The sequence below is a fragment of the Pungitius pungitius genome, chromosome 1 (genome assembly GCF_949316345.1).
Source record: "Pungitius pungitius chromosome 1, fPunPun2.1, whole genome shotgun sequence".
Lineage (NCBI taxonomy): Eukaryota > Metazoa > Chordata > Actinopteri > Perciformes > Gasterosteidae > Pungitius > Pungitius pungitius.
In genome coordinates, this window is record NC_084900.1 from 15038334 (window position 1) to 15062981 (window position 24648).

Here is a 24648-nt window from a genome sequence, read left to right on the forward strand (position 1 = left end):
CCAGTAGAGTTCCCAGAAGGCCGAGGTGCAGCCGATCACACACAGAACTCTTGATTGTAAGGCGGAACCCAGGAGAGAGGACTCTGGGTACCAGCGCCTCCTCGGCCTCTGGTCACCACCCGCGCTGATTGTTAGCGGATTTCAATTAGGGCTCACGCCAGTTAAGATAATTGCTCGCTGTTTACCCCTCCTCGCTTCCCACTGTGGAAGCCAATCAGGCGTGAGTAGCAGTGGATGAGAGCTGGACACCGCTAATGGCCGCGCTTCTCCCCTTTGTGTTCACATTACCAAAGGATATGGCTTGTGAAATGAGATCACTACTGACTTGTGTGCTATCAGCAATGTGCTATAAAACATAATGGGCTAGAGCACAGTCGATTGTGTGACGTGCCGGTGGGGGGGCAGGCTGTCTGCTCTTCCTCCTGCTCTTTTATCAGTTATCTTCTCATCGTCTGCTTCTTTCTTTCCCCCTTTTTTTGTTTGTCGTCCCTCGCTTTCACTCCCCTGCTCTCATCTTTGTCTTTTTTTTCACACTAAATCCTCATTTCTTTCCTTTGCTTCATGTCTCCTCTCATCCTCCCCTCTCATTTTCGTTTATCCTCTTGACTGTTATCTCCCAGCATCGTGTGTGTGTGTGTGTGTGTAAATATATATCCATACACACACTTTTCATCTCCTGCCCTTTGGTCATCAACAGAGGCAGACATGAGCCCAGCCTCTCTCCTCTTACCTTTCCAGATCACTGGTAGATTGACGTATCTTAGAAAAAAGCATTCTGTCCAATCAATGCAGATTAATGTAAACGATGGAGTGATTTTGTATTAATATCAGCCGTACATTGGGTCATTATCACACTACTCAGAGACCTAGTTCCCCTCTTTTTTAAGAACGAGTAAAGATGAAAGCGCAACTTGGACAAAGTTGCTGTCGTTTAGCTTCCTGAAGCATCTACGTGAGGCAGAGACATGAGGACACAAAGATAAAGAAGACCGTGTGTTCTTCTGCGTTGTGTGTTTCATCCGGCTGGACCCTATCGAGACATCTCCCCCCCCCTCGAGTGACGGCTCCTGCAGCCAGCTGTCTTTTCCCACCCGAGCCACGCCATCAGGACCGAGACGCCTCGGGACGCGAGGGGGGGCGGCGAGCAGTTAGCGCTTCCATCAAGGATCTCTGGGGCCATCCGAGGAAAATGAAACCATCTCTGAACAGGTAACTTAATTTAACCCGCGGGGCGGCTTCTCCGGAGCTACAAGCGGCGATACTTTCCCCGGCTGATGAGAGGAGGTAACAGAGCATGGCCGCAGCCTGCCAGTGCAACAGGAGACGCCCGCTCCGCCTTTAATTGCCTGGACATGGTCAAGGGAGGCTCTTTTTTTTTTTTTTTTTCCTCCACTTTCACAGACGGAGAAGCGCAGACGGAAGGAGCAGAAAAGGATTCTGGGTTTTTCTTTCCCCCCTTTTCAATCAATGAAATAGACTGGCTTTAATCATGGAGCCATTGAGTGCTGAAGCTTGCAAAATGGAGAGTTGGTCTCCTGGAACCATTCCCAATTTTGTGGAAATTCCCCCCCCCCCCCCCGACACACACACACACACAGACTTTGTGTGACACTTCACTGCACAGGATGGAAAATGCGATTTCTGTTCCGAGGATGATGTGCCGAAGCTCTCCAAAATATAGTTTTTAATTCCATGCTGTGCACAACACATAAAAGTGAATGGCTATGGACTTTACTCATTTTCATCTTCTCTACTCGGTTACACTCTGTTAACGACATGTTTGTTCCAGTAGAAGTTTAAAATAACAGCCGACGGAAATGCAAGAAGGTACCACGTCACTGTGGTACCCACTGCAGTATTGAGTTCTGTAAGCGGGAAAGAGTTTAATTTGGCACGTTCGCCTCTTCAAACTGTGGAAATGGATCTTCATATTGTGACAATTAGCTAACGGAGGAGGTGTGTTCAGAGGGAGCCTCAGAAAACGAGTCTCATTAGACTGTTTCAAAATTGTTAATTACACAATGACCTCACTGACCTTTCCACCGTCTGGGTGATGTGTGGCTCAATAACGCCATCTTCTGCTCCATTATTAATCAAGAAAAAAAAAAAGTTATTTCTGTTCATTAATGCAAATGTGTTTCAATTTAGCCGCCGACATGGCCACCCCCCCCCGCCCCGAGGATGAGAGGAAGCTTCAGACGCCTCCATCACAACCTGAAACGGAAATGTTCCTCACAGGCAGATCGGATCATTACACCTTCATGTCAGAGGGTCGCTCCGCACGCACAATGTTTGAATATAAAGGAGTAAGGGGGGGCTTGTAATGGTGGCCGTTTATTTATCTTTTTGATTTTTAATGGTGGGGATGGCATTACCATCTCTCTTGAGCAGGATCCCCCCCCCCCCCCCCCCCCCCCCCTCCCCCGGGGGGTGTCTGTCCGGCGGCTGAACCCCAAGGATAATGGAGCGGAATGAACACGCAATGAGCGGACGGGTCGCCCCGCAGCAACTCTCTGGGTTGTAAACACCACCGTGTCCCTCGCTGTGAGAGAAAAATAGGTTGTGGGGATTCGGGGGGGGGGGGGGATTGAGTGAGACCGATTGTAGCCTACAGAAGGCGACCATTAGGCTCACCAAACATCATTATGGGGTTTTTTTCAGTAAGGTGCAGGCGGTGCACCAGGTGCAACACGTCTACTTTTCTTCCTTTTGCTTTCATTTTTTTTGTGGCTACAAGGCCACGAGGACCGGAGGCTTCACTTTTTATTGCTCGGATCATCATATATCGAGGGGGGGACCGGCCGACTACAGCTGGCCCCAGTCCCCCCCCCCCCTCCCCTCGCCGTGCTGCTCTGGATGTGCGATTACACAACGATTACCTGATACGTACGCAGCAGTACAAGGGCACTCCGGGGGATTCACAGTGTATTTCATTATCCCACATTTTAAATTGCTTTGCTGATAAAGTCTATCCAAAATGAAAGCATATTTCAATAGATTATCTCACCCCCCCCACCCACCCCCCTCTCTGCAAAGCCCCCCCCCCCCCCCCCCTAGTCTTATCACAGGCCAGAGCTAATGAGAGATAAGAAACTGGAGAGTTTGGCCTTGCGGGGTGTTCTTTCGCTTTATTGTGCAGAAGTTATAACAAATAAAAATAACAAAATTAACTCCAAGCCATAAACAGGATGGTCGTTGGGTTTGAATAGAATCAAAACAGGAGAGGAGGAGCCCATCTGTCAGTGCAGTCTGGCTGAATTTGGCCCACGCCGCCATGTTTTAATTGTTTCCTTATCTCTGTCTGTGTCTCTGTCGGTCTGTCTCTCTCTTTAGGTCTGTCTCTGTCTGTCTCTCTCTTTCTGTCGGTCTGTCTCTCTCTTTAGGTCTGTGTCTCTGTCGGTCTGTCTCTCTCTTTCTGTCGGTCTGTCTCTCTCTTTAGGTCTGTGTCTCTGTCGGTCTGTCTCTCTCTTTCTGTCGGTCTGTCTCTCTCTTTAGGTCTGTGTCTCTGTCGGTCTGTCTCTCTCTTTCTGTCGGTCTGTCTCTCTCTTTAGGTCTGTGTCTCTGTCGGTCTGTCTCTCTCTTTCTGTCGGTCTGTCTCTCTCTTTAGGTCTGTGTCTCTGTCGGTCTGTCTCTCTCTTTCTGTCGGTCTGTCTCTCTCTTTAGGTCTGTGTCTCTGTCGGTCTGTCTCTCTCTTTAGGTCTGTGTCTCTGTCGGTCTGTCTCTCTCTTTAGGTCTGTGTCTCTGTCGGTCTGTCTCTCTCTTTAGGTCTGTCTCTGTCTGTCTCTCTCTTTCTGTCGGTCTCTGTCTCTCTCTCTGTTGGTGAGTACCGGTGGATCGCTTTCTTTTCCTATTTCCTGGCCTGACCGTTGCAGACGCCGTCCACCCTAGACGTCAGTGGACATTCACCAGGAACCCTGGCGCCTTGTAGCTGAACACGGAGCTAACGTGCAGCCGCGAGGAGGCTGCTGTTGATATGGAATACTTTCCTCCGCTGGAAACCAGACCTGTTCTCAGGTTCCTCAGTCTTCTTAACAAGCGGCGTGCTGGATGCTGCATATTCACACTGTGTGGCTCCCGGACAGACTTTACAGACAGTCCCTCCGCCCCCAGACTGTGTCCTGTGCGAGTAAACCGCATCCCCTCCAGCCCGATGTCAATAGCCATGGCCCCCTTTGAATGACGAGGCGACGGACATTTAGCTCAGCAAGGTCGCAGCCTGGGTGCATCCCGGGCCCCTCGCATTTCTGTGGCCCCCGGGGGGGGGGGGGTGGATCATAAATCTGAGTTGGCGAGACTCTGGCCAGTGCTGTCTTTCCCGAGCTGAACAATACTAGTTGCATCTCCCGTCGCCTTTCTCTCCTTCTCACCGGCAGACGAGCCCAAACCCGCCCGACATGCGGCGCCGCAGTCAGAGCCGTGAAAATAAAGAAAAAATGGAGCAGAAAAAGAAAGTAGCAACATCTGTTCCTTTTCCTGCCAGCGCTGTGAGCTGTTTAAGTCTGTCTGTAAACCAATCACTTTACTACCCAGCTGAAACACCGGTAAAAAAACGGACCTGGCCCCCGCCTTTAGGAAAAAGAAGAAGAGAAAACCCACCTCAGCTCCCTTGAGCCGTGGGATTCGTCGGTTGCGGCTGACTCCATAGAAACGTGGCGTGAACGACAGGCCTCTGTGTTGATAATAGGTCTGGAATCCATTCGATGGCCTCTGAACACATTCAGATTCTCAAGAAGAAGGCGGCCAAACAGGCCCCCCCTCTGCCCCCCGCCTCCCTCCTCCCCGAGGTAGACATTACCATGGGGACATTCTGGGTGGTTCTTTGGGTGCTGATTTTCTGTCATCTCCTTCTCACGCTGGCGCCCCCCCCCCCCCCACCACGCAGAGCCGTTTTGAAAGCCTGCTTCTTTTCAGCTCGGCATCCCTCTAATATGACACAAATCCCTCCAACAGAGGGGGGGGGGCTGCTCCGCGCTCACGCTGCTTCAGGTAGTGTTTGCTTAGATTTGATGTCGTTGGGGTCCTGCACGCTCCGAGTTGCATTGAAGCAGCAGGCCTCTGTAAAGCCCCCCCCCCCAACTCCCCCTCCTCCCGGTGAGCGAGCCGGGTTAGGCTGAGCCTTTTCAACCCATTTCCTGCTAAACTGTTTGGTGGACCTCCAGAACCCCAGAAACAGTCTGCTCTTCCTGCCCCGACAATGCGGCTTAGTGCTTTTTATTCGTTACACTGAATCCCAACATCCTGCCCCCCTGCACGCACCCCCTCCCCGGCAAGGTGAACATTGTCGAGGGAGCGTCTAATAGAAGGACAAGAAAGGGCCTCAGGTGGAGAACCTCCCCCCTGATGAGGATTTTTTTTTTTATCCTGCATATGCAAATGAGGTTGATTAAGCCATAGACTGCTCCGGTGTGGCTTTCCTCTCCTGCAGGTAATCTCTGGAGGGAGTATGCAATCCAGCCGTGGGAGACAATGCTAATAGCCCAAGATGAACCGCAGTCATCACGGGCGTCTTTATCGCGGCTCGCAGACCGAGGGGCGGTGGCAAATTTGCACCGACGCGTCATCGAACAACTGGTGTTTGTTTTTCCTGCTCTGCATGCTGATGAGCCTGATGAATCACACGCTCCTCTGTTCCTGAAATGCACTGGATGCCTCCCGCAGTCCACGGCTACACAGGCTTACGTCTCCCCATGCTGGGACTTTTAACGTCTTAATCCCCTTTGCATACTGCGGGGAGATTATCTTTCTAAAATTAACTAGCCCCTTGAGACTGCAGAGATAGCAGCTGCTTTTTTGCCACTTGGCGAGTTTTCAACAAACAAAGTGGCTTACTGCTTTTCGGGAGAGAGTGTGCTCACATTGGCTTTTTTAAAAGCGGTGAGATTATGGGACCATTATGCTGCTTCCACTGGCGCGTGGTGCATTCAGAGGGAGGAGATGTTTGTGTGCAGGTTGGGGGATTCTCCAGATCTTTTCTTTTTCTTTTTTTTCTTCCCTTCGGTGTTGCAAAGGCTTTTTGGCAGCATATGGGCATTTACACATTGCTTTGCTGGGAAATAAAGATTCCGACGCACCGCATTTATGAGAGGCAGGCAATCTTAATTTACCCAGAGGGAGACTTAAGTCGGCGTATCCCGGGGAACAAAACGCCCTGCACAACGTAAAGATGAAGTTTTAATTAAATCACATTGATCCTAATTCAAGTTGTCCGATTGCCCAAAAAGCAGGAACTAAGCCAGTGTTGCAGGGAGAAACATATTGCTGGATCTTTTATTTTATTTGCAGATCAATATGTGTACGCCATCCCTTATTGTTATATTACGGAACACATCAGCAGTAGTAAGTGGATTTTGATCAAAGACTCTCTTTAGCAGAAGTCACTCACTGGAGGGCAGCGGCCCGAATCCGGACCCAGAAGCCTTCACATCCGGACCAAAAGCTCAAGAAACACGATTGTGATTCAAACGTGACTTTTTTGCTCAGCTTTGGTCGTCTTTACGGTAGTGGCTCAAAGCACAGACCAATAGCATTCGAGTTAAACCATCCCATGTGACACCACTCAACCAATCAAGTCTTTGCATTCCAGGCAGGACGACGACATCGTCTCAGTGCTGCGGACAGACCAGAGAGGTGGCAGCAAATTACATATAAAAAGACGGTAGGAGGACAAAAAACAGACAAATGAGGAACAAATGGCGCTCTCCAAAAAGAGAAAAGTGGACAGTGAAAGTAGAGCATTTAATCCGTAATGGACGGACTGGTTTCTGTTCATACTTCCCACTGCAGCACTAAACCAGTGTCTCATGTGCTCAGAACCCGTTGAAACCATCATGAGGCTCAATGAGCTCCTCCACGTGAGGAGAACAGCCCTGATGCATTCAGGTACACGTTTAAAGTCCTGGCAGGAGAAACTAGATTATAATTCTCCCACTTACCAGAAAAGTGGGACGTAGATGTATTTTTATTAAACTGTTTAATTGTTAAAATGTGTTTAGATTCATTTTTTATAATTTGCTGTGACTGTCAAGCCCAAATGTGAAGCAGAAAAGCGGAAATTCAAGCTGCGATCTTCCAGTTACTTTTTTCTGAATTGAAGCGCTTTTTTTGAAAATGCAGAAATTTACTTTTGTTTAGTTAATTGAGAGAACATTATTTATATTTGCAGTCACCCATGTATGTTCAGTTCTTTTTTGCGTGACAATAAATATTGTCAAGAGCGTTTTAGGATCTTACGGTTTTACTATTTAATCACAAAGTAGTCACATTATGATCTTCCGGACCTTCGCTTCTCTAACTGGAACTCTTCACATTTTAGTGGAATACCGCTGCTGTATAGGAAGCCGGCTCTGCAGAGTGAAGCCAATGCAAAAGTGCCTTCAAGCTGCATTCTGTGTAGTGACCAGCAGGGAGCGACTCCTCTGCTCCCATAGATGTCTATGAGGAAATGACTCTACTTCTGTGTAGTGACCAGCAGGGGGCGACTCCTCTGCTCCCATAGACGTCTATGAGAAGATGACTCTACTTCTCTCTTGATTTATTCCCTCAGTAAACATTGTAAACATGAGTTTATGGTCTCAGTCTCTAGTTTCAAGTCTTCTTCAATGCAGCATAATGTTCATTTAGTGACTGATGGTCCATTTAGAGTCAAACAGACCATGAAGCAGCGGATGCTTCCGGGTGGGGTCATGACTCTGTCCACTTCTTGTAGTGTGGATGCACTGCATATGAAGGATTGATGTGTTGTTCTTGTCACGTTGATGCATTAAAGTGGGGCACACAGACACTTATCAAATAGGCAGCCTTTTATGAATCTATTGTAGTCTGATTACTATGGATTAAAATAAGAAAAGGAGTCCAGATTACTGTCAGTTGTGCCCGTATTAACTCTTGGTGCAGTGCTACGGGCAGGGAGAAATGTTGACAGGTGAATCGTAATCGAATCTCGAGTCCGGCAAAGACTCCTCTGGGGTCGGCGGGGGCGGGGGCAGGAGGTTGTTAGATGTCTGGGCCGATGAGGGATGTGAAAGTGGGCGAATCAAACATGCCGCTTGTCGTTTGTGGGTCTCCGCTGGGTCCTGCTGGCCTTTGCCCTCAGTCTCTGGGTGCTTTCTTTCGTCTGCTTTTCATTCCGGCTCCAGTCTGTCACCCTGGTTGTCCACCTGCTCCGTGCCCCCCGCCCCCCCGCTCCCCTCTCCGGGGGAAGCTGTCAGCGTCAACCTGAAATGGGGTTTGCTGCTCCTGTGTCTCCAAGATGATCTGTTTTTGCGAGGACGCCTCGTAGTGGGTTCGGGTTCGCTGCCTGTGCAGTCAGTCGGGATGAAGTGGGCCATGGTCCACTGTGTTGTTGTCCCTGGTGGGACACTTACGGAACAGATTGTGTCCAATGTTTTGACCCCCCCCACGTTAAAGTGCCTTCCCTGCAGTGAATTCGTCGTTAATACTGCACACGGTCACCAGTCGCTCAATGTAAATGTCACCACATGTCTCCGGCTAAATGTCCCCTTTTATGTGGAAAAATAGAAGTCTGGCGTTTTAAATGTTAATAAAGTGGCGACAAATTGATTTATGCGGCTTTTTGTCTCAGAAAGTAAGTGGTCAAATGGTTCATTGAAAGGCTCCTGCTGATTTATTTAAAAGAGGTAAGAGGACAAAGCAGCAGCCAGGCAGCCTTCAGGTAACCTAGAAAGTGTTTTAACGTACCGCAGTTATTGATATGTTTGCCACATTATCCCCATCGGATAGGTCCTTATTAGAAATAATATATTACGACTCGCACATGATCCATACAACGTTTTTGAGTTCCCCCCCCCCGCATGTCTGCTCAATGAAGGGTAACTAATGTAACATACAGCCCCCAGTGTGCTTTTATTCTGCATTAACAGGGAAACTAAAAGCACAGCGTTCATTCACTGCCACAGACGACGATTCAAAGTCCTCAAAACCAGTGTTTGACATTAAGATTCCTCACACTGTTTCTAATGCACACAGAGCAGCATCGTGCAGCCTCTTCTATTGAGTTATCTTTGACTTAAAGTCCTCTGTGGTAAACAGTTATCCGGTTATCAGGCTTTTATTGTGAAAGGTATGTGCTGCCTTTAGCCAGGTTGAAAGGTTTGCCTTTTGTTTTTAAGAGTGGACTTGACCCTGAAAACCCTGAACAACACCTCCTGAATGTGTCTGTTGGTTTATGGCTTCACTTACAGTGCAGCTTGGAAAAATCCACCTTTTTGTTCTGAATTCAAATTGTTTCTTTATCACCGTGTAATATTCACATTCTGTGTGAATGTCTTCATGACAATAAAACAACAGTTTAAAAAAATGCAACAATGTTCAAATGGGTCGCACAAAGAAAGAAACCCTCCCGGGTGACTGGGGCCCTTTATTTGGGAGTCTGAAGAGCGTTTCACAGCATACGCTGAATATAAAGGCAGGAAAACAAGCCACAGGCTGCTGGTTTATCTCCGATTCACATCATAAGTCACACTTTCACCTCTGGCTAATTCACAGTCCTTAATCCTCCCGTGCTGCACACCGTGGGAGGAAAGCCAAAGTGGGGGAACGCAGTGCAAATGTTTAATGGATTAAAGAGGGACGATGTCAGGTGTTGATCAGGTCATGGAAGGGCGTTTGTAAAAGATTATGAACCCCGCCCTTACTCCACTTCATCTATATCTATATATATATATATATATATATACAGATTTAGTTTGCTTTACTGATGCAGCTTTTTACGAAACATTGTGAAACGTGATGCAGTTCTAGACGTTTGACTACTCAACAGAATGGAAAGGATTAGCTCCACCTCGACCAACTACAACAGTGAAATCCTGCCTAATGCATCAGTAATAATCCAATAAGACTGGATCATACATAATGCTGCGTAATGCCGCCTCTGGAGGCCCGACTCAACAGGCTGGATTTATCAAAGAAGTTCATGTCTAAGGATTCCGTTATCCTGCAGCATTGTGTTCTTATTTGATTCAAGTTTGGCCTCTTTTATTTTTATCATTGCCGTGCTGTCTCATTAGTTTGTGGGCGTGGTCGTTTTTGATAACTCTTGGATTTAACAGAAGTTACCTCATTAGAGACACCGCGTCCTGCCTGGTAGCAGCAGTGTCACTCAGCGTGTGGCCCCGCCCTAAAGCACCCGCCGCTTCGTGTCATTTACTAAATGAACCTCTCATGTTTACTGAGGGAATAAATCAAGTCATCTTCTCATGCACTTCTATGGGACCCCCCCCCCCCCCCCCCACCTCCTCAAAACCACACGACCTCATCTGACTCCCAGGCCGGCCTCCCCTTACTGGTCTGAAGAGGCCACTTCAAGACGAGGACATCTGGAAGAAACCGAAGCCGACATCCTGTGATGGCGGCTCGTTTGGCTTTTTACCTCCATCGATGCCTGTGTGTGTGTGTGTGTGTGTGTGTGTGTGTGTGTGTGTGTGTGTGTGTGTGTGTGTGTGTGTGTGTGTGTGTGTGTGTGTGTGTGTGTGTGTGTGTGTGTGTGTGTGTGTGTGTGTGTGTGTGTGTGTGTGTGTGTGTGTGTGTGTGTGTGTGTGTGCTTTCATGGAATTATGCTCGTTATTCACTATTTGGTGCTGAAGTGTGTTCCGCTTCAATTCACTCCCCGGTAATATGAGCTATTTTATAGAGTGCATCTATTACCTGTAACCTGATAGAGATTTAGCAGCAGTCAATGGGTGCTCCGCTCCGGCCTCCTTTTCCCTTTTTCTCAATCGTTTTTTTCTTTTTTCTTTTTTCAATGCGCCGTAAAGCCGAGTCTCAGACAAGTGAGTTGCGTTGAAAGTGACAGCAGATATTTATCTCTGCCGCTGTTTACGGCCCCTCCCTCCGTCTTTGTCAGTGTGAAGGCCTGAGCCGAGGAGAGTTAAGCCCTAATGAGACGGCTTCGGTGTCTCGTGCCCTGCTGTCAGATGAAGGGAGAGATCTGAGCGCACGCTGGAGAGGCTCCCCGGCGAAATAAAGCCGATCGCTTAAATAAATGAGAACCTCCACCATCGGCTGGCTGCGATCTGCCCCATCAGTGTTTGAAAGTGGGCAAATCAAACGGATGGGAATGTTTTTGATCATGTACACGGAGCTGTTTACTGGCAAGCATCCACTTTTCAAAATTAGGACTTGCCCCTTTTTTTTTTTTTTTCTTCAGAAAACATGAATAATTAAATAACAAATAGTTGGAAGCGAGGAAAATTTCATCGGGGGCCTCAACTTAAATTTTTCCTGAAGCGCTGAATATGACTCTCGTAGCGCTCTCCTTTTCATCTGCATCTCCATCTCTTTTGTACTAAAAGCATCTGGGCGTGGTGGTGGGGGGGGGGGGGTGCTCCTGCTGTACCCGTCCCTCTCCCTCCCTCAACCTCGCGTCTCCGAGGCCTTCATCAATTATGTCCGCAACACTCCCGCATATTTCCACTCTGAAGTGAGTGGAAATCTCCATTATTTAGCTGCTCATCCGGATGGGTGTGCCCCCCCCCCCCCACCACACCCCTAATGTCTAACAGGACTGCGCTCCGGGTGTGACCCTTTCCTGCACTCTCGCCCCCCCCCCCCCCGACACTAGAAGGATACCGACTCCGGTCTCCTTGTTTCCTGCCGCCTGCATTAGACCCCCCCCCCCCCCACCCCACCCTCCCAGGAGCTTTTCTTTTGGCACATTAAAACAGATTTGGGTTAATAATTGATGCTGCGATTTATGGACTTGAGGCCTGTGGTCCATTGTGCGCCTCCACTCCTCCTCCTCTGTGATTTATAACTTTATTGGACGAGAAAAAAGCAAAGGGACCCGACGTGTCGTTTCTCATACAACGGGACGTTTTGATGTGATTATGTTTGAGTTTCGGGTTTCTCCTTCACACGTCAGCTCGACGCGACGGGGAGGAAACCCCCCCCCCCCCCCCCCAGAAAAGGCATCGATCCACAGACCCCGAGCAGTAAATCTAATTGTATTTGAGCGCAGCCGGGGCTCCTGGGTCTCGTCTTTGATTAGGAAACCGTGGCCCAAATGGATGTTGAACCCCAGCGGACCGACGTGGAGCCATCTCCGGCTCGCTGATCGCTGATCGGAGCGCGATCGCCTCTCATTATCAGTCACTTACAGCGCTCGTAATGTCTCCTCTCTTAGCGGCTTCCTCGCCTCGCAAACAACGAGCCTCCCGCATTTCATCAGTGTCCTTCAGGGGAACTTCTTCTGAGGGGGTGAACATAACTCGCAGGACTCCCTGAGACGCAGAGGTATGAAGTCTTAATAATAATGCATGCGACGCTTTCATTCAGATGGATCAGATACTTTTAAACCCTGACTCAGGGCTTGACCTCAGCGGCCACTTTTAAAGGTGACGATGCGATAAAGAAGGACGAACAAACTGAACAGGCACTAAATTTAGTCGACATTGCACAGGGTTCAATATACATCATCCTCTATTTTTAACAGCCGAGCCGGAGGCCGTCACGGGTTTGGGCCCTCAAAGGTTAGTCCCGCCCGCCTCATTGGCTGATGTCCTCCGTGCTGGACTGGTGTCAAACCCCCCACCCCCCCCCCCACCCCTCGTCTAGTCGCACGCTTCCTGTACGTCGAGCGCGTCGACTTCTTTCAGTGTGACAAAATAAATCTCCAGAAGGATTCAGGTGGAAGTGTTTGGCATTTTCTAGCGTTTCTCCATAATTCCTTTCCCTTTTTTTCATGGAAATTAATGAGGGAGATGACGATCCGTTCCCAACAGAGCGGAATATAAAGCAGGAGAAAGCATTAAGAAATACACCTGGCTCCAATCCCCTGAAAGGAGGCGCTGCCTCCATCTCCAGCTCCATTAGCGCTCCCTGTTTATTTCACTCCGAAAGGATTTAAACGTCCTTCAGTCCCAGTGTCTCTCTCCATTGCCTTTGATTTATAGATTTGATTTTCAGCTTTAAAGCCAAAAAAAAGGGAGGCATTTCAAAGGAGGAAGGGGGAGGGGGGGTGAGGGGGGGCTTAAAGTGAGCTGAAAGGTGGAAGAAATGTGAAGGATATAAAACGCCCATTGCAGCTGTGATATGAATATGACAAGTTGTCTGAAGCCGTGTAACAGAACGTGATGTGTGGCAAATGAATCCCGAGGCCCCCCCCCCCCTGCCCCCCCCTCAGCCTCCCCGTACTGTTCCTTGTGTGTCGACATTAAACTCTACAATACGCAGTCATTCCTCCATCAGACCTCCAATGTGCTTGGTCCACTCTGAGCAGTGATCCGTCAATGGGAGGGGGTCACTTAGGGACCCCCTCTCCCCCCTCCCCGCTGGACCGCCACTCAAGTGGCTCCAGAACAAACCCAGTGTTCTCTCTCTCTCTGAGATCAGCTGGGGGGGGGTAGCTTTTGTGACCCGAGGTTTAAGCCGAGGTGCTACCATGGGACCACCGGGCCGCAGGGAGCCCAGAAGGGAGATGGAGCGTGGCCGAGAGACTCTAGGGATGCTGGGGGGGGGGGGCACAAACCCACGGGGATTACTGTCACGCTCCTAGAGGCCTGCACGTGGCCAAAAGGGTGGGGGGGGGGGGTGATGACCACGAGCGACGATTCTAGGGAGGGTCACACAGGATTTATTGTTATTCATGAGCACACAGCAAAGCAAACACTAAATGTGTGTGTGTGTGTGTGTGCAGGGGCACTTGTCTGAAATAAGTCGGCCTGTCCTCCACCGCGGCCCTCGCCAGCAGCTGCGTGCGGTAATGAGCTGAAAATATGTTCTTTGCAACTGGAGCAGCGCTGGCGTCGGTTGGAGGAGGACGAGCAGCGACATCGATCAACGTGACGCGCCGTGGCGCCGGGACGACGTCGTGTGTCCACACATCCTGGGACACGTGCGTCGATGTTTTCATTTATCGCTTTTGAACATCGGGGTTGAGCCGGAATGTGGATCCATCGTGACTCATGACCCAGTCCCAGCTGCCAGAACCACAGATGGAAATATGTGGGAAACCCGGCGGGTGGCTAATCGTAGATCCAAACCCTTCGGCACATCGTGTTCACTAAATGTCCCGATGTTTGTCACAGGGCAGTTTTTTTGTCCATGAAAACTGAGAAAATGAATAAATAAATCCTGTAAAGAAACATCAGTGTGTGATTCACATGAAAACCATGACTGTAATTTAGTTAATTACATCTATTTATATTTCACATTATTTAGTTACTGGTTCTTTCCTTGCTTGTTTGTTTGTAACTAGTTCAGAGTTCTGGAGTCGTAAAAATAAATTAGTCTGCATTTTTCTTTGCAAGTTCCTGTTTCTTTTTAATGGGATTTAGGTCAGACGCCTGAATTGAGCTGAAGAGATTTGAATGTTTTGTTCTACAACATAAAAGTCCTGGAGCTGAATCCCAAACGCCACTGCGGGAATGCACGCAGTCATGTGGCCGCGATTTCGCGATGGCTCGAACGTTAGTTCTCTTACTTTGAGGATCGCCATCACGCTTCAAAAATAATATCGTCCAACCTGTGTTCTTCACAGGAAGCAGCGGTCAGGTTCTGAGTGATGATCATATGATTAAGTCCATGCGTCCTCGTTCGTGTGGTATTTTATTGTGAAATGTTACCATACATCACTTCCTGGAGCTGATGCGCTCTTCATACACTGGCTTCTTTTGTCTTTTGTTTTGGCCGATGAATGGTCGGGTGCTCTGGTCATCTGTCCATTGTCAAGCAGACATGTCGTATCGTGTTGTGTTGGGGGGGGGGGGGGGGCAGGGGGTGCCGTGAGTCATTCACAAAGCCTGTGGGTGAAGCCTCCTCCATCACGATGCACTACACAGACGCTCGCGCTAAAAGCATTCGCACAGGTCCCAGAGCTGCTCGTAAGGTCGGCTAATTAATGGGGGGGGGGGGGGGCACTAGTCATCACAATCCGATTTGCTGGAGTCCTCCCGGCTAACTAACACACAGCTGCACCCACTTATCGCATAAGGTGCGGCCGAGCGTGAAGTTACCTATCAAAACAGCAGCCCGGTGTCCCACTAATGGGGCCTGTGGACGCGGGGGGGGGGGGGTGGAGTCGGCACCTGAAGGTCCATTAATGCCAACTTGCAGGTTTTCTTTGCTCTGCAGCAGCATCTTGTTGTCATTGAACACCAGAGTTATGTATTCCAGTCCCACTTGTCCCTTTTCCGTCTCATCTTTCCCGTCTCAGTGCGAGCCGGGTCCTGAGCTCACAGCGGAGACATAATTAGAAGGGTGACAGATGGATTACGATCAGAACGGAGCCCTCGTCATAGCTGCACCTGCTTTGTCTCCTGTGCAGACAGCCAGGAGAGGTAGCCATGTGTCTTCCTGAACGCCGCGCTGGTAGAATTATAAAATGCCCCCCCCTCATCGTACGCCGTGCTAAACAGTAATGAGGAAAAGTGTAGATAAAAGGGTAATTTTTTTAAGCAGATGGTGCAAATTGAGACACCACCCCCTCCGGCAGCTTGGTGACCTTCGTGTGTGAACATCGCCCCCTACATCGATCCAACGTCAACACCTCGACCTCTCGCAGAATATGCACCACCCCGAACGCAATCAACATAGCCCCCCCTCCCAGAAACGCACAGGCCTGTAGCCTCTGCCCAGAGTGTGTGTGTGTGTGTGTGTGTGTGTGGAAGGAGCAAAAGGGAAGATCCAAACCAAAGTGTAATCTTCGACTAAATCAGACAGCCTCCCTTCCTAGGGGGAGAGTGGGAGGGGGGAGGGGGGGGGACCCCTTCTTCCTGGAGGTCAGTCAGTGAATTAAATCCCGATGAGGGCCTCCATTTTTCAAAAGTAACCTTTTCCTCTGACAGCTTAAGTGGGAATCGCTGCTCCAGGAATCCCACCGTCGACATCAGCGACTCAGGTTGTCATGTCTGTGTGTGTCTGTGTGTGTGTGTGCGTGTGTGTGCGTGTGTGTGTGTGCTTGCAGCAAAGGAGGTCATCTGCCCCCCCCCCCCCCCTCCCGCCCCACTTTGCATCCCCTGTGTCACTCCTCTCCTCTCACACTGTCCCTCAAATACATATCTCATGCATTTTGGCCTTGACGTGGGTCCGTGCGCCCACGCTGGCGCCCGAGTGAAGCATGTTCCCGCGACACGGCCGCGGCTAATGGAAATACGCACGCAACATGGCGGGATTAGGCCGGAATTAATACTCCATCCCGCTTAATTAATTAGAGATGTGTCCGTCCGAGCCAGTAGTGTCAATAGGACATGATTCAATTAGCGCCACCTCGCCTTTCCTAATCTTTTAATTGAACAGAAAGGAAGGGAGCGGTTTGGTGGAATGGGATTTCTCCGAGTCACCTCATCTCTCAGGACAAAGCAACTCTCAGAGGCTGATTATTACTCCGCCATCAAGCAACTTAACGGACTCCCATAATCCCTTTCTGGCTGGACTGTTATCCCGTGGGTGCCGCAGTGATTTATTCCTGTCTCCTGCTCTCTTTTCCCAGCAGGGGGGCTGATGTGTGCGGGGCGGCTGAAGAGGTCATCGTAACTCGCTGGATGAGCCTGACGCTTTCTTAATGGTTTAATACCACATTCCAATTAGTGCTCCACCTATTCTTTTGCTAATTAATGTCTCGCAAATTGCAGAGTGAGGCCCCCGGCTGCGGAGCACGCCCCTCCGCAAGCAAATTATCATAATCTGCTCGTTTGTGAAAAATAAATAAATAACTCGCACAAAAAAAACACCATCTGTGCAATTAAACGGTTTGGTGATGACGGTGTTTCGTTCCACGCAAGATGTGGGGGTTTTCCTCGCTCCTAAAAAGGTGTAGTCGACTCTCACCAGACTGTGTGCGTGCACGTACGTAACAGCAAGAGGCGTTTGTTTGTGTGCGCGCAGGATGAATCAGGACTGTCTTCTGGAGAAGGGGTGGGAGACCAGGCCTCTTTAAAGGTGCACCAGCAGTGCATCCAAAACTATCCCAGGAATAATAAAAGCCACTTTTTTTTCCTCTCTCTCTTTAATACCACGTTGTCTGGAAAACATGCGCGCGCGGGAGTGACTGCGTGTGGGTTGGATGGTGAGAAAGCAGGGAGGAAAGGTTGGGGAGGTAGAGAGAGAGAGAGAGAGGGAGAGAGAGAGACCACAACTTCTGCTACTCGTGTGCCCCCCCCCCCCCCCCCAACCGAGTGACGTTTCACAAGGAGAAAAAAAGGGGGGCTGCAAACTGTGCGCTCAGTGAATCCCTCGCTGTGACTCATTCATTTGGTATAAAAATGCGAGTGGTTGCGGACACCGGGAGAGCGAGCCGCGGCTTTAATTAGCTGCGTGCGTGCGTGCGTGCGTGCGTGTTTCCGTGTGTGTGAGGTTCTTCTTCCTTCTTGAGCGCATACTGCTCATTAGCGTTTCCCTTTCCTCCGTCCCCGTTTTATTTAGGAGATCTGCGGAGATGATGATACGCACCCCCGGGAGACAGACACCGCCGCGGACCGAGCCGCCCCCTCCTCGCATGCGCTCCCGTGGAGTTCGTCCGAGACGAGGGAGAATGTCACCCACTTCTGCCGGCCCCAACATCTAAGTGTTCCTGAGAGTATCTTCTCCTCGTCCTCGTTGCCCGCGTTTCCGTGTTTTCTTTTTTAAAGCGCTGGCAGATCCTCGCAGCGGCTTCACGGGGCGCTTCTTTTGGACTAAATTAGGGGCCCGGTCGTCTCCTCTCGTCTCCCGGTCGTGATCTATTTGGGACTCGTGGATGTACAGCCGCTCGTCTCTCCGCGGGAGGGGACCGAATCATCGCCAGGAGCCGTCGCTATTCAACAAGCTGCCGGCCGCAGAGCGGTGGATGGGCGCAGCTCGCCTCAAGCCCTCAACCGCGTCTCGCTGCTCCAGCCCAGTTTGTTGAGTCTCCAAAAGAAAAAGAAAAAAAAGAAGAAACCTCCTCCCCCTCTCTTGCTATATATTTAATCACAGCGGATTCTCAGACTTTTCCCCTACCACCTGCAAAAAGTTATCCAGACCATGGCTCGTCCTGGTTCGCGCGTAAGGCTGAGCGCCGTGTGGAGCGCGCTGTGGCTCATGAGGACCGTGGTGGATTTCGCGCTGCCCCAGGAGACTTACGCGCCCCACTCGATACGGACCGAGGGCCACCTGACCCTCGGCGGACTCTTCCCGGTGCACTCCAGAGGCGCCGACGGAGCGCCGTGCGGGGACCTGAAGAAGGAGAACGGCATCCAGCGGCTGGAGGCCATGATGTACGCGCTGGACCAGATCAACCTGGACGAGCAGCTGCTGCCCAACATCACGCTGGGCGCGCGGGTGCTGGACACTTGCTCGAGGGACACCTACGCGCTGGAGCAGTCCCTAACTTTCGTCCAAGCCCTGATCACCAAGGACACCTCCGACGTGCGGTGCACCAACGGGGAGGCGCCGGTGTTCGTGAAGCCGGAGAAAGTGGTCGGGGTCGTCGGAGCCTCGGCGAGCTCCGTGTCGATCATGGTGGCCAACATCCTGCGCCTCTTTCAGGCAAGTCTGTCCGGCCACCGTGTGTCTTATGGTTTTGTGTGTTCAACAGTGTGTTCTGGAGAGTGTTCGCCCAGTGCCCCCCAGTAACAGGAGGCAGATGAGAAGAAGGGAGCAATAAAACTTAAAAAGCCCACCCAGATCAAAACAATCAACCGTTAAAGCTCTGCGCTTTTTGTGCCTCTTTAAATGTTTATAGCTCAACGTGATGCATGGTATGATAATACAATTGATCGCTGCTCTCCATCTTGATTATAATACAATGATGTGTTGAATTTGGGTGCCCCCCCCCCCCCCCCCCCCCCACACACACACACACTACATGCCGTGTGGATGAGACAGCTGAGTGTGCTGTTGCTTGTCCCCGGTGGTGCTGAAAGAACAGCTCCCTTCTGTTCCAGTCCCACTCCGGAGTCTGGATGAGTGGGCACTGACAGCCTGACACAATCGCACCCCAAACTCAACACCCCCCCTCCCCCGCCGCCCCCCCCCCCCCCCCCCTTGAGAATCACAGGCCTGCACCATGTGATTGCACATGATTAAATGAGCCCCGTCGGGCGTGAAGAGACCGCAGGCATGTTTGGGGTTTTGTGAATCGTTGTGAAGCTTGAAAGCTGTGATTTATGGAGGAGTTGACTTGCTTTTCCTCAACATGGGGTACCCCCCCCAACCCTCCCTCCCTCTCTCTCCACCCCCCTTGAAAATGAGCTTGTATCAAACACTTTGCACCCTAGTTGAGGAAACGAAATGAAGCTGCAAGTGCCGACTTCCAGATGAGTTCTCCCGGCGTGATGGAGAGCACGTCTCCCTTACACTTCATTTTACATTTAGCTGCGTGTGGTTCGCCTGGTGCTGCAGCGGAAGCAGGGAAACGCAGCGGGGGCGGCCAATATGGCAGATAAAATATTTAAAACTTCACCTCCGTGGACAAAATATTGAATTACTTGAAGTAACCGTGTAGTTGCAAGAGTGTGCTGTGTAGCGGGGGCGGGCGGGCGGGGGGGGGCAAGCGAGGCCGAGGCTCGTTGGCCGGATGATCAGCGGCTCTGCAGTTAGTCACTCACAGTCCTGTCATGTTTTGTTTCAGTTCAATTAGACAAGAAAACATAAAACGTGGGGCTCGGCTGTAAGTAGCTGTCTAACTGTAAGACCATCAAAGCACTTAACATGCTTTTAGCCCCCCCCCCCCACACACACTCCACCCCCCCTTCCTTTTTTTCCGTTCCGTACACACTTATCCATGCGCTGACAGACCCAACCGCACCCTTCATCCTGGCTTTGATTCTTGTTCTCTCTTCTGTAGGCCGCGTTGACTTGTTCATTTCTCTTAAAACCCCGCAGCGATAATCGGAAGCTTCAACGCAGAGTTTGAGGGTTCTAATGTCTGCTTCTGGGGAATTCACAGGCTTTAAGGGGATGGAGGGATGGTTTCCCAATTCCTTTTGTCCTCACACCAGCCTGTGAGTGAGTGTGAAGCGGTGGGGGTGGTGTGGGTGCTGCAGTCAGCCTATGTGCCTCGTTGGAACAGCAGTTGTCATGAAGCTCTGTATTTCTGCTCATTTTATGAAAGGTGGTTTCCTGAAAGGTGGTTTCCATCGCCTCTTTCAAATCTGTCTCCCTGCAGTGCACTTTATTCCTTCTTCTGCTTCTTATTTTATGGCACCTGCGGTGGCGCTGAAAGGGTCGATAACAATTGAGGATGCACTAAACAACGGCGTATAATCGATAGGAAACAGAAATGGGGGCCACCGGCCCGTCCGCCCTCATTAGTGTTGACGGCCTCTGATGAGTGCGCCGTCCATCAGGCATCAACGCTTCCACTGCGAGACGCGTCGACGGCGCCGCAGGACACCCACTCGGTTGCGATAAAGGAAGCGGGGGAGGGTTTCCTTTCTTGAAGTCCTTGAGCTCCATCTCATTGTGACACGTTGGCCCCGAGGTGAGCCTCGGAATGGAAATCCTCAAACACGCGTGGTGCTCGTCCTGCTGGCCTGCTGCCCCCCCCCCTTCGGAGAGTATCAACAGGTCATTCTGTGACCCACCCCTGTGATAAATGAATCGTCGGGGCAGCTGAGTAGCGATCGTCGATGTTATTGCTGTGCGTTAAATATCACGGCTGTCAGGACTCGAGCGGCTGCTGAACTGTTGATGTCGGGGAATTGACTTGAGGGATGGATTTCTTTTTCTTCTTTCTGAAGGGGACCCGGGAGGGTTGATCGATACCGTTGCCATGGTGAGGCCGATTTGCCGCTAAGATGTTTTTATTTCACCGCCTTTCGTGCCGTGTTGGAAAAGAGAAGCAGCAATGCCACATTAGGGGAGGGGGGTGGGGGGATTTAAATCTAACTTGAATTGTTGCCAGGAGCTGTGAAGTTGTGCTTCAACAGTCCTCCAATCCTCACTGTAACTGGTCCGCATCCACGCCAATGTTGCATTGAATGCAGGTGAGCCAGGTCCCCCCCCCACCCCCTTCAGACTACCTGTCTGAGTGAGGCATTGACATCCTGCGCTCGGCTCTTTTCCCTACACTGAAGAATCATCAGCGTGATTCTCTTGAAGGAGATTAAAGCCTTGCCGTGTGATCTATCCAGCCGACTGTGGTAGAGATGGACTCCATGGGAATGTGAAGGCTGTGTGCGTGTGTGTGCGTGTCTGTGTGCATGTCTGTGTGTGTGTGCGTTACGTAACAAGCCCTCAAAGTGACAGAAAACGGTGGAGGTTAATTCCAACCTTTTCTAAACCCCTTGCTGGCGGAGTGGGGGTCTGTTAGTCACTCCTCCAGAGCTGTTTTCAGCCCATCATGGAGACACGGACGGTTTGTATGCGCCGTGTGATCAGATGCACACACATGCATTAACACACGTGCATACAGAGAGCCCCTTGGCCGCTGGTGGAGGAGTGAAAACACAACTGTCTCGTGGAAATTTAATGATCCACACCAGTGGCTTTTTTGCGCTTTTCTCCATCACTTGCTAATTGGCCTTTATTCAGAGTGTGATACAAAGGATCCGGCTCAGTACAGTATGACTTTATAACGAGCATTGGGCGGTTAATTCGGCCTTTTCTGACAAACTAAGTCCAGTCAACAAGTGACTCAAAACATTGAAATCCGCTGGATGTTTTTCTTCTTGTTAACGTTTTCTAACTTGTGCCATAGGTGGAAAACATTCACAACGCAACAATCTCTAAAATTTGCTTTTTGATTTAAGCTTCATTCTAATAGGCATAAAGGGAGACTAACTTCATCAGCTGGGTAACAGCGATCTTTCTCAAAACTATGAACCCATTCACCTTTTTATTGGAATAAAAATGCTCGACCGACCTTTTGAAAACAGCTGATAAATCCTCAGTTAAACATATTTGATGTTTTTGTAGATTGATCTCATATGATCAATATCGTTGATCCCCAACTTAAGCTTCTGTCTTTTGTTTTTCCTGCTGAATCAGTTCCTCGTCCTGGTTACACCTTTTTAAACAGTTTCTTACCTGCTTTTCTCTGAAAGCGCGTTCCATAAACGATGTAATAATGAAATCAACAGCTTGTCAGTAACGGAGTAGTGGAAGGAGGCGGGGCCTAGCAAAGGGTCAGTTAGTGCACCAGAGGTCACCATCACCACCGGGGGCGGGTGCTGTCATCTAAATCATGCTGTAGTTGTACTGGGGGAGGGTTCATGTTGGGTTACAATGTTAGTCAAATTAGAATGTGAAAATCAATAAACACGTCTTTAAAAAGGGGAGGATGTAAACAAGGACCTCAGGACCGACTTATGCCCGGATCGCAACGCATTTGGCAAAGTGAAATCTACTCCATGGGCGGAGCTGTGTGCGTGTGTGTGTTAGCTGATAAATACACACTTAGTCATTGATTACATTACACTCCTGTTTATCCCTTTCCCCGCTCTAATGGACACTTTCTTCTTCTTCTGCTGCGTGAGTTCTTTCCGCTTGCGGCAGCAGAAACGAGGTCGATACGTACTCAGGGAGAAGTCCATCCCACCGGCCGGGTTCGAGCTCAGCGGCGCAGGAGGCGAGGTCCATTGGTGTGAAGACTGCATCCTATGGCGAACGCGTGAAGCGACCCGGTGCGACGGAGCGGCGCTCCGGGTCTGAGAGCCGGGCAAAGCACTTACACGCGAGGATTTCACAATTATCCCATGTATAATAGGAGTTGGTGACTGCTAATTGTCTTCAGAGCGTTAATTGCACTCTGGGAACATTCCTACCACACGGATGTTTCAGCTGCCCAACCTTTTGGAGAACCACGTTTGGCTTCAGTGAAGCAGCTGTTATTCACTCTGTTAATGCTGCACCGGTTGTTCACACACAAACATGGCGCAGGGTGAGCAGGCCGATGCAGCATTAATAGAATGAATAAAATATCCCCCGTGTCAAACAAGTTGTCATTGCGGCTGACGTGAGGTCATCGGGTCAGCCGCCCACCCGGGGGGGGGGGGGGAGCACGGGAAGCCGGCTGATATTAAGGACTCGTCTTATTCCCGCAGCGCTTTGGGGGATGGTGCACTTTATTACTCGGCTACATGAATAAATGTTTTCCAATGAAAACGCAGCTGGTTCATTCTTGTGCCGTTGGTTTCGGGGACGTTTTCCGAGCTGCAGTTCGGCTCGTGATGTTGCTGCGTCTCTAACCAGGTGGCGTCCTGCATCCGTCGCACCGGTATTTGGGTCGGCTCGACCGTCGCTGCAGCTCGAGACCGTCCCGGGAAGATTATCACCCCCTTTTTCTCCCGCCGCCCGGGAGACTCGGAGGGGGGAGGGGAGGCACCTGCTTAAGAGCTTAGCTCCACTCACATTGAGGTCACACCAGCGTTCCTTCAAACTTTATTGTGGGTGTGACTGTAAAATGCGAGGAGAATAGCGCCCTTAGACTCGGCCGCTGGTTTTATCTGGCGAGCAGAAGGAGCCAGAGAGGAGGAAACCCCATTACGTCCGATCCTCTTACGGGGGATGAGCGGAGAAGCGTGAGGAGGTCTCTCTCTCGCTCAGGATCCTACTCCAAAAAGAAGAAAAAGGGTCAAGCGAGTCCCTGTTGCTTCAGCAGAAGAAGAATCGGGTGCGTGCTGACGGGCGTAAGAGGGCTAATTGTTGTTTTTTGCGTAGCGGTTTCCGCGCACTGCATTCTGGGCCGAACCCGAATTACAAAGTCGCTCGGGCCGAAGCGGATTTCGGAGGCTGTTTGCAGGGCAGAAAACCTTCCTGCGAGCACAACGCGTCTGCAAAGATCAGTGAAAAATGTGCCTTTTCAAATGTGTTTTCACTGCAAATTCCTCTCCTCGCAGCTCCTCAAATCCTGCTGAAGGAGCTGAGTGCATGTGTTAAAAGGCCTCCTGTGAGCGCTGCCTGCCTCGTCCTCTTTAGAAGGAGGATTTCTTGTGCTGTGGTTCTTCTCAGTCTTGGGATCTGTGCGTTGTTCTGCGCTTCCTCTCATTATTCTCAACATTTTTCCCGCCCGGCTGTGAGATCAGGTGGCCCCTCAGAAACAACATGGCAGGCTAATCCGTCTCCTCGCTTTATGCAAAAGAAGCTCGTCTTAAGGGAAGGGGGAGGACGCGGCAGGCTGCGAGACAACGAGTGCGCAGTGCTGTGTGCTGAATGCTAACATTTGCATGCAAAGGATGCTAACATCTGCGCGCTAACGATGCTAACATCTGCGCGCTAACGATGCTAACATCTGCGTGCTAACAATGCTAACATCTGCGCGCTAACGTGCTCACGCTGATGTGTTTCGAACGGAAGTTGATTAGGAAGAATTATCGCTTTTGTTTAGCTAATGACTGCGTTAAAAATGTTAGATCTAAATCAGTGAAGCAACTGGTGACTAAAACTGTGAGTGAAAAGTGCAATATGTCCTACTTAAAGGTGGGGAGTTGAATTAAGTGGCACGAAGGGAAGGTGAGGCTCTGAGAGTAGCAATCGGGGTACATTTATTATTATGGCTGTTTTAAACCAGGCAAAATTAGGCCAGGTCTCTGTGTGTGTCTGTGTGTGTGTCTCTCACAATAACCTGTCACCAGGATTCATTTCTTGCCCTTCAGCAGGGCCGGGGGAAGGTAGTGGGGGGGGAGGTAAAGAGTAAAATATAACCATTATATCAGCCAGTGTGGACCTTTAAAAGGAGACTAAATCATTAGAGGGCAGCGTGGGGCCTTCAGGTTGTTGCGCTCAAAGACCTGT

General features: G+C 50.2%; 1 protein-coding gene across 1 annotated transcript in view; it reads left to right on the forward strand.

Moving 5' to 3' along the window:
* The first annotated feature begins 17174 nt into the window (after positions 1-17174).
* Positions 17175-24648, forward strand: part of LOC119222468 (metabotropic glutamate receptor 7-like) — a 44128-nt gene continuing 36654 nt past the window's right edge. The window contains exon 1 of the mRNA XM_037479167.2: positions 17175-18459. Coding sequence (XP_037335064.2) covers positions 17956-18459 — 504 coding nt within the window. The 5' untranslated portion in view covers positions 17175-17955. The remainder of the gene's footprint in view (positions 18460-24648) is intronic.